Here is a 10,721-nt window from a genome sequence, read left to right as displayed (position 1 = left end):
TTGGTAAAATTTTTAATTTATAAATTAGTGGTCTCAGTTTATAAATTTGGCCAAAAAATGAAAACACAAAAAATGTGTTTCCATTTTGAGTTTTTAATTTTTTTTTTTACCACCCAGCATTAGCTACCATTTTTCGCCACCGTCTTCCGTCACTACCACCCACCACCACCCGCCGCCACCACTCACGTACCATCCACCCGCCGCCCGCCACCCGCCACTACCATCCACCGCCCGCCACCACCACCAGCCACCACCAGCTACCCACTACCCACCGTCACCACTTTCCACCACCGTCTTCTACCGCCACTTGCCACCATTTGTCATTTCTCATTCTTTTTTATATTTTTAAAATTTTTTAAACGTTTTGTCAATTACCAAACGCGTTTGTAGTTTATGTTTTTCTAAAAATAAACAAAAATCAATTTATAAAATTTTTATAAATATAAACTGAAAACGTAAACGTTACCAAACACACCCTAAATATTTACTTATTAAGCTAAATTCATGAGCTGACCCTGTTAGCCTGTCTATCAATCCAATTTGCAAGGTCATCTAAGGCAAAACCTAGTACAGTAAGGCGCCGTTTGTTTTGGGTGAAATAGAAGAGAGGAAATTAGAATGGATGTGGTATTATTTAGTGTTGTGTTTATTTGTAGAGTTGGGGAGGGGATTATGATGGAGAAGGTGATATAGATAGATGTTGGAAGGGGGATTGAGATGGAGGAGGTAGAGATGGTATTAGAAAAATAGTGAGGGGATTAGAAATTTTTTTATTTTTTTTATTTTTTATATATTGAGATTTTTTAAAAAAATATTAATGTTTAATTTTTTATATTTTTTTATTTGTTTTATTAGTTTATATAAAAATAATTTAACAATTCCTACACTAACAATTGTTATCAAAATAAACACAATTTTACTTAAACCCCTCACTATTAATCCCCTCCATTCTACCTCTGAAAACAAACGGGGCCTAAAGGGTATTTTGGAAAGATGATTAAAACCTAATTTTTAAATTTTTTAAAATCTTTTTGACTTTTTTATGTGAGAGGCGATGTGACTTACAATAAATTAAAAGCTAATTTTTAACCTTTTTTTTTTTTTGTTGGTATATTTCCAAATGACCCATAAGTTTACTACCACAATAGGCAAAGCAAAAATACTAGAGGCCGCAAAAATTCTATCAAAAATTTTACCAAATGTCTCACATGGGTGTGGGACCCACATGGGACCCACATTGTGTGGGTCCCACACATTTGGTAAAACTTTTAGTAGAATATTTGGGATCTCTAGCATTACTCATAGGCAAAGTTCTTAACACCATAAACACATGTTTTTTAAAAACAATAATTTGGGAGCATTAATTGACCATTAATTATGTGAAAATTTTTTTTTAAAAAAAAAACAAATTTAAGATCAAAACATCACATCAATAAATGGGACCTATCAATTAGTGCTATCCTAATGCTCTTAAATTAGTGGTCTTAAAGATTTTTCTCTTGCAAATTTGTAATGAAGTATTTTAAAAAATAAAATAAAATAAAATAAAGAATGAAAAAAGAATTATGTAAAATGACCATAATGCCCCTGAGATTATTTCATGTAAAAATCTTGAATTATCATAGTGACCCCACTGTACAAGAAAAGAACCTGAGCCTCCCAACTGGAAGTGTTGGTTGGTAGCATATGCTTTTGGACAGCCTCCAATTATTCTACCTCCTTCAAACGAATATCCAATCGACACCACCCTCTTCTAGGATTCCTCTCTCATCTTCTCTCTCTCTCTCTAACTCACACACGCACGCACACACTTGACAACACAATACTCAAAGATAACCCAACTCCTCTCTTACAAGTCACCGTACATATATATGTTTATGCATCACCACCAACAATCATCATGTCCATTCATTCTCTCTTTATAAATCCCTCTCTCTCTCCTCCCCCCTTCTCTGCTTCCTCTTCTTCATATTCATATACACCTACTTCAATTTCAATCTCTCTAAAGCACAATCTTTCTTGTTTTTGTAATCCAAGAGCACAACCCATTGGCCTTGTTTGCACGAAGACTCATTCTTTTTTGCAATCTGAAAGACACAAGAGTGGGAGATTATTGAATCTTAGGTCTTTCAAAGTTGCAAGCAACATGACCATCAGAGAGTTGAGGGATGAAGAGGAGGAGGAAAATCCCCCTGCTTTGCTTGAATCAGAAATTTGTTCTAGGCCTCGCCGAATTGCTCTCTTTGTTGAGCCCTCTCCTTTTTCGTGAGTCTCTGATTCTACTTCTGGGTTTGTTGTACAATGATCTTGAGGTGCATAATTAATTATTAATCCAAATTGTGGTGACCCATTTGGTTAATTGCTCTCTTGTTGATGTTCTTTTGTTAATTTGATTGATGGTTTTTAGTTTTGTTCTGTACTTTTTGTGTTTGATGTATTGATTTCGGTGGTGTGAGGTTGAGCTGTGTACTTTGATGCGAGTTTTGATTCGATGAATTGTTAATTTGAACTGTAATTTGCTGGATCTAAAAGTGAATTCCACATAAATCTCTGATTTCTGAGACTTTTTTCTGCAACAACCCTAGTGGGTTTCTAGCTTTGCATATATTCCATGGGCATGGGATGCTTAAAGTGGCTTTTGTAAAAGTCGGGCAATGTGCTTATTAATTGGACTTTGATTCTAATTCTCCGCTACTTTGGTGGAGCTTAATTTCACTTAGCTGTGAGTTAAAAGATTTTGTTCTTTGTGTTTTGTTGTCTCACAAGAGTTATACCTGTATCTGTGACTTGTAGCTGCTATGGATGTGTGGATTTTTAACATCAATTTCATGGCTTGAACTGTAGCTCTAATGGTTTTTTTTTTTTTTTCTTTTTTCTTTCCAAAACCTAACTCTGATTCTTTTATTTTCTAACATATGTTTTAAGTTGGGCCTATTCAACTGTAATTGTATAGCGTGCAAGTGTATTGAGCATACCATGTAGGGCTGATGTAAATGATTGTGACTTGTGATTTTCCTAATACTGTAATTGTTTGATAGTTTGTTGTTTTTTGTGATTTCAGTTTTGTCTTTAGTCTTTTCTGTCGTTTTGTTTACGATCTGTATGGTTGTAATGACGAAAATGATGTTCACACTCTTGTTGTAGCCTCTCACACTCCCCTTGTGACAAAAATTTAAGGATGCTTTGTGATTTAAACATAGGTTATCAGCTAAATGATTGGTTACTTACCCGGGTTTTGTTTTTCAGGAATAGTTTATTAGCTGGCTATGGCTCTATTAGCATTGGCGTACTAACTTTTTTGAATATTTTAGCTTGTATAGTGTTGGGTGGGTTTATAGTGCGGCCATAATTTATTGCCTTTATAAACTAGCTGCTATTGATGTGGATTTCAATAGAGTAGCTGTTGGCTTATTTCTTAATCTGTTTTTAGCTATTGTAGGAATCTTAAATCTTCAATGTTCTGTTGCTACCTATTTTATGAAATCAATTTGATATTATAAACTTCAATTTTGTTAAATGACCTCCTTATTAAAAAGTTCATTTGTGATGTGGTTGCTGCATGGCAGGCTGATGATGCCTATTGATTTTTTTCCAATTTCTTTATTCTCTCATTTTTGTTTTTCTTGTTTGTTCCTGCCTTCCTGCAATTCCAGCTATGTTCTGTCTGGTGATGTCAAAATGTTGATTCACTGCCTAACAAACAATTAAGATTTTTTTTAGATATTGACTTGTAATTTGGTTTGTGATCGTAAATTAGTACATTTTGATTATACTCCATTAAGTGGAACCAAATATCAAACCAATAGAAGTTCACTTCTTCAAGCTCACTTTGAAGTCACATTCTCATATTGAGATGCAAATATGACCTCACAATCATTTTGGAACATCGCCGAGTACCAATTTCTCTTCTACTCTTGAAACTGTTATCCTGGTTTGCTGCAGATGGAGACTACACATCTGCCTGTTTTCTTTTGCAAACTTGTAGTGAATCAAGATGGACAGTTTTGAGACCCAGAAAGAAGAAAAAATATTAGGAAAGAAAGAAGGTGAGCAGTCCTTGGTAAAACTTGGGCCGCTGCATGTGTATTGGAATGAGGTCCCGCTAAGAAAATAAAGCCTTTTGAGGCTTCATTGTTAACTTGGGTCAAATATATTATACATAAGTTCAAAACTTGTATTCATTTTCAAGTACATTTTTATTTATAAGTTCCATCCTACTGGAGGAAAGGCTACTTTTATGCACACTCGTACATAATAATGGCATTGTCAATTTCAAACCTGAGAGTCAAATTACACCTCGGAGTCGTGTGCATAAGAATCCTGTTAATATTGCACTTACACACCACTGATAGTCATTTATTTGTTATTTTTTCAATATATGTATGCTCTTAATATAGCTAGTTGAAACATTCAGTAGAAAACATTACTGTTAGTCTTGTGTAGGTCTTCACTTCAAACAGATGTTAGAAACTTGAAATTTCAAAATCACTGTGACTTTTATTTCATCCTGTTTAACTTAGTGTGCGCGTGTTTACTAACCTCTTTGTGCTTTCTATTGAATTTGCAGTTACGTGTCCGGGTATAAAAACCGGTTCCAGAATTTTATTAGATATCTACGGGAAATGGGAGATGAGGTACTTATCTTTTTGCAAAAGTTTATTTTATTGAAGTAGTGATGTCTAGGAATAAATCCTTTTAATTATTAGCCATGCGAGCTTGAATTTAGCTTGTTGCGTGCTCAAGCATCTTAACAAGTTTGACTTGATCTTGTGGTGGAATTAACTTGGTTTAGTTAAAGAAATATAATTTTTTTCCCCCGTTTTGAACGTGATTCGGGTTGGCAATCGTAAACTTTGAGTGGTGTCCATTGCAACAGTAACAAGCTTGTCCCAGCGTGACTGAACTCGGACTCTTTTGTTACTCTGTTTGTGGCTTCCCTGTGGAAGATGATCTTCTATTACCTTATCTTGGTATTTGGGAAGGAAACTTTTATTTCGTCTATCAATTTGGAAACTTGTCAACCAGATACTTAGCCAAAATCTTTCTTTCGTCAAGTATTTTAAAACTGATGTTTTACAAGTTAAAGATTTGAACTTATATTTTGGCATAGTTTCTATCAATGTCTTCTCATGATTAACTGCTAAATTGGCTTCTGAACACCTGTTGTAGGTGATGGTGGTGACAACACATGAAGGAGTGCCTCAGGAATTTTATGGAGCAAAATTGATTGGATCTCGAAGGTTGTAATTTCAAGATATTTTCTGTTATAACACTCCTTGTACTTCTTGTTTTGTTTTTACTTGCATTTTAATGCATCATTGTTTCTTTTGTTAAATACAAACTTGCACCTGTGCCTGTGCTATCAAGGTAAATCAAGAGATTCTATATCAATAAATACTTAAAATACCTATCTTAAGAATATGTTTTTGATATCTAGTCCGGATAACTTGCATATCTCCAACAAGTGCATTAATTCAAAATTGAGCTGCTTGACTATGTTCTAGAGCTTTGAGCTCTACGTTTCTCAATTCAAAATTGAATTAATTTCTTAAGCTCACAAATGTTACTTAATATTATTGTTACTAAATATGCTTGTAGTCTTCTTATAAGATTTCAGTAACAATCATTTCGAACATTAGTAGATTCTATACCTTCCCATATATTTCCCTGTCGTTAATTCCATAAGTGGACTAGTTGGTTGAACCTCCAGAACTATAAACAGCAAGATTTTTTGGTTTTGAAACACTGTTCTCGAAGTAATGTAGGGTGCATTTAACATTTTGAAGGAATACTTTTTTATGTAGATGTATAATATTTGTATCGTTCTTAAAGAAAAAAGTAATCTTACTTATTGTTTACCCTTTTTTTTCATGGTTCATCTGAACCATATAACTAACGAATGTATGCATTGCACTTTTTATCCAATGATCTGTATCTTAAAACATTGCTCTTTCCTAACAGTTTTCAATTCTTTTTGCAGCTTCCCCTTTCCCTGGTACCAGAAGGTTCCCCTCTCCCTAGCACTAAGCCCTAGAATAATCTCAGCAGTTGCCGAGTTTAAGCCTGATATAATACACGCATCATCCCCTGGTATTATGGTTAGTCTTTCAATCGCTCCTCTTGTTCTCGTATGACAGCATATTTTCAGTTCTTCCCTTAAAAGGTTGATCGAGGGAATTAACTCATGTTGCATTGTTGACTGTCTCTCTTTGTACCTGTAGGTGTTCGGTGCTCTCATTATTGCAAAACTATTGTGCGTTCCTTTAGTGATGTCTTACCACACACATGTTCCAGTGTAAGTAGGACTCATAGCTGATCTTCCTGGTAGAGTTCTTAGCATTCTCCAGGACCCCATCCTCTCAAAAGGAGGATGCCGACTGAGATGGAACTGGGAGCCAACTTATATTTTGGCCTTGTTTGGTGCAGCTTATGGAGATGGAGATGCTTATAGTTTTTTTTTTTTTGGTTTTTTTTTTTTTTGTGGAATCTATGCCAATGTTTGGTACAGTTTCTGCTTACAACTTACGAGCAAAAATTACTTTATATAAGTTGAGAAGCAAGGGAAGGGGTGGTTTTAGCTTCTGCTTTTTGATTATCAACTTCTAGCTTGCAAGAAATTGCACCAAACAGGCCCTTTTTTGGGACTTATATTGGGCCTGTTTGGTATAGCTTCTTGCAAATTGAAAGTTGATAATCAAAAAGCAAAAGCTAAAAACACCCCTTTCCTGCTTCTCAATTATCAGATTTTTTTCAGCTTCTTTAAGCAATTTCTGCCCTGTAAGCCGAAACTGCACCAAATCTGTACAGTAGAAAACCTCCAGATACATAAGAAATGTATATCTGCACTGTTTTTGACCTGTGAATATGTAAATCTGTACAGATATACAGATATACCAACACAAATGTGTATCTTTACTGTTGTTTCTCAACCTGTAAATCTGTCTGTTCTGTCATTATGATGCCATAGCTCCATAAATGTCAATCTAGTGCTTTGGGCTGAGCTGTTTCCTAATTTGCCTGCAGATACATTCCAAGATACACCTTTAGTTGGCTGGTCACACCTATGTGGTTGGTCATAAGTATGTGATTTTTCATTCTATCCTCAATTCAATACGGAGTCCAACTTTTCCTATTTGTGGACTAATAAATGAAAATTCTGTTCTTTTCTCAATAGAATTTCTTCATAGGGCTGCTGATCTTACACTGGTGCCATCAGCTGCCCTTGCAAAGGAGCTTGAAGCTGCTAGGGTAACGGCAGGTAAAAAAACACCTCTCATGCCTAGTAGTAGATAACTATGTAACTTACATTGATTACAGTACATAATGGTTTTTATGCTTCTGCTTCAGATGCATTTGTGTTGGGTTTTTAAATATTTCTTACAAAATAGTCAAACACTTTGTACTGAAAACTGATTTTATGTTATTTCTTTGTTTATTTTCAGGTAACAAGATTCGTCTCTGGAATAAGGGTGTTGATTCCGAAAGTTTCCATCCTCAATTTCGCTCTCATGAAATGCGGTTAAGACTAAGGTAGGATCTTCTTTCAGTCCTGGCAATTTCAGTGCCATGAGATGTGACATGAGTTTCTTACAAATGCTAATATATCGTTCTTTTTTAATCAGCGATGGTGAGCCTGAAAGACCATTGATAGTCCATGTTGGACGACTAGGAGTTGAGAAGAGTTTGGATTTACTCAAAAGGTATTGGTTTCTGTTCCTAATGGAGAAAATTTTATTCACTTGTGCAACTTGGAAATATTACTTGCAAAACATGTGATGGAATGATAACATTTTCTATTTCTTAGCCCATCAAGCTGAGAAGTCAAAAGGCATCGCGGGCTGAATAGGGGCTGAGTTGAATGAACTCCAAGTTCAGTTATTGAGCAGTTAATATACCCATGTTAATAAAAAGGCTTTGCCACTAAGACCTATATTCTGAGCTATCCCTTCAAAATTATATTCATCAATTAGAGTTCCATAATTGGTTTTGTCTAGATGGGGCATTCCTAAACTGATTGCATCGATTCAAATTTAAAGAGCAACTTGAACAGCATTTACTGTGATTTTTCCTAGAATTCATGGGAGTCGTGTTTGAAAGTTTCATTCACTTTACTAACAATTTTAATATTGTCTTTTTGGTCTCATTTATTGCAATGAGTAGTAGTTGTGCTAGTATCGATCACTACATAGTAATTGTAAGTTGTAAACATTTGTTTGATTGAACAGGGTCATGGATATGCTTCCGGAGGCACGAATTGCTTTTATTGGAGATGGGCCATACCGGTAATTGACTCGGAACTTATTGGCTGTTAATTTTTGTTAACTCGTTGCAGGAACATTCTACTATAATTTGCTGGTAATGCTATACAGACCCATTTGGAGAGTATCTTTTTTTTTTATAGAATGATGTGGCCTCTTGTGGTCCTTCCCTTTCAGGACAAAATACCCATCGTCGTGTCTCATAATCACAAAAATGGCACTGCCACATCAATCTGGATGGATTTTATGTATACAAATTCCATTTGTGAATTATTTTCTATAATTTACTATGAAGTCATTTTGTTGTACCAAAAGCCATCACCCTGCTGCCTGCAAACGTATGGATAAAGTATTTGTGACATGCAGTAGGGTGATAGATCAATCAATCATGAGACCTTTCTTTAAATTATGAGATAATGAAGTTCTTGAGCTGAATTTCCTTTGGGTATCTTAAAAGCCAACTTATTGGCCAAAAAAACCTTGGCTCATTTGGCAAACCCAATGCCCACCCCAAAAGGCCACTTTATTCACTAATTAGCTTATTTCCCATCCAAAGGCCCAACGAAAAGGCCAGCACGACCACTTTTATGGTTTTCTTATTTTTCCCTTACCCATCTTCTTTATTCCATTCTTGGACTATCACGGAAAATTGGTGATTTTGCACAAAAAAAAGTTAGCAAGGTTACCAAAAAGAACTTCTTAGCTAGCTTCCAAGCGATACCCACAGCTTTGAAAATTACAGCAATAACTGGAAAAAAAATCATTACACTTTGCACCCAATGACTGTACAGACAAAGATGATCTCCTGGATATTTCTTCCTGTAAGAATCACCTGCAAATTTATTCACCAAGTAATTTTTTATTTCATTTTTTTTGGGCAGGGAAGAGCTGGAAAAGATGTTCTCAGGCATGCCTGCAGTATTCACAGGGATGTTAGGAGGCGAGGAGCTCTCTCAGGCATACGCCAGCGGGGATGTTTTCGTGATGCCTTCCGAGTCGGAGACACTCGGGCTCGTCGTTTTGGAGGCCATGTCATCGGGACTGCCTGTGGTGGCTTCACGTGCTGGCGGACTCATAGACATAATTCCTGAAGACCAAGAGGGTAAAACTGGATTTTGCTTCAACCCCGGTGACGTTGATGATTGTGTAAGCAAATTGAAGCCTCTATTGCACAACCGTGAGTTAAGAGAAACTATTGGCAAAGCTGCACGTGAAGAAACGGAGAAATACGGTTGGAGAGCAGCTACCAAAAAGATACGCAACGAACAATACAATGCTGCGATTTGGTTCTGGCGGAAGAAAAGAGCGCAGTTTCTGAGACCATTCCAATGGCTATTCAGGCTCATTTTTCAGGCACCAGAAGTAAACTACAGGTAATATATATATATATATATATACAAAATTCAAGTTCTTGAAGCATATTTTGGGCTTTAAGGACTTCTGGGATGTCTGTGATTGCTTGCTTTGCTTATTTGTGCTGGATATATATTGAATTGTATGATATGGACCACAAGGTTTGGTCAGTTTGTGTTGTCTACTAATTGATTTGGATGTAATCTCTTTGTAATAACATGGGGACGTCACAGTTTATTGCGTAGTTGCTTAGTTTGTAACGTCCCTATCTTTTAAAAGGAATTCTATTACTTGATGCAATGAAAGCTTTATCAGCAAAAAAATCTGTCCAAACCAGTTGTTTGATCTTCAACCATATGACCTTTGGAGTTGTGAATTTCTGTGTGCAATTTGTTCTTTTCATGCCCCTTCAAACTCGTATTAGTCTACATTGCTGAATTTGTGCCATTTTCGTTGGGAATAAACGTTTTTTAGTTACTTTTTGGTTTTTTAGGCACACCAAAAAAAAAAAAAAAGAAGCAAAAAAAATAGAGAATGGATTGATTTTTTGTAAGGACTTGGTTGGCAACTTCACTTTTTAGCCTAAAAGTTAAAAAAAAAAAAATACTGAAAAATTTAAAAAATTAACAAATTATACAAAAAAATCGAAGATTTTCTTCTCTTTATTTTTTATATTTTTTTTTGTAAAAAATTAAAAAAATCATTTTAAACATACTATTCACGGTTTGTTTTTAGTTTTTTGAAAACACTTTTTAAAAAATTCTATTTTCTTATTTTTAGTATTTTTTTGTTTTTATTGTATTTTTTTAATATTTTAAATAATTTTTTTTAATTTTTAAACAAACTTAACATAAATGCACTTAAAAAGTATAATTTTCATAAAAAAATCTTTAAAAAATTCACTAAATACCAAAAATATAAAAAAAACGTAAATATAGTATATATATCTTTTGTATTTTTGTATATTTATTAATTTTTTAAAATATTTTTAATAAATATTTTACTTTCTAGATACATTTAAGTAAAGTGCATCTAAAAAAGTAAAAAAAAAAATGCTTAAAATTTTAAAAATATTCACTAAAAACAAAAAAAAAAGGAAAAACAGAAAAG

The 10,721-nt window shown here is 34.7% G+C and overlaps 1 protein-coding gene across 1 annotated transcript; it reads left to right on the top strand.

The window, feature by feature from the left end:
* Positions 1–1,645: 1,645 nt before the first annotated feature.
* Positions 1,646–9,966, top strand: LOC114320649 (sulfoquinovosyl transferase SQD2). Its single transcript, XM_028267711.2, has 11 exons — positions 1,646–2,265; positions 4,568–4,634; positions 5,170–5,240; positions 5,981–6,098; positions 6,222–6,295; positions 7,024–7,079; positions 7,175–7,258; positions 7,443–7,530; positions 7,623–7,700; positions 8,226–8,282; positions 9,140–9,966. The coding sequence occupies exons 1-11, from the start codon at positions 1,901–1,903 to the stop codon at positions 9,633–9,635; spliced, it is 1,554 nt and encodes a 517-aa protein (XP_028123512.1). The 5' UTR covers positions 1,646–1,900; the 3' UTR covers positions 9,636–9,966.
* The last annotated feature ends 755 nt before the right edge of the window (positions 9,967–10,721 follow it).

Source organism: Camellia sinensis, chromosome 10, assembly GCF_055761805.1.
Source record: "Camellia sinensis isolate YWXY chromosome 10, ASM5576180v1, whole genome shotgun sequence".
In the NCBI taxonomy this organism is placed as follows: Eukaryota; Viridiplantae; Streptophyta; class Magnoliopsida; order Ericales; family Theaceae; genus Camellia; species Camellia sinensis.
The sequence above is the reverse complement of the archived record's forward strand: the minus strand, read 5'-3'. Positions and strand labels throughout refer to the sequence as shown.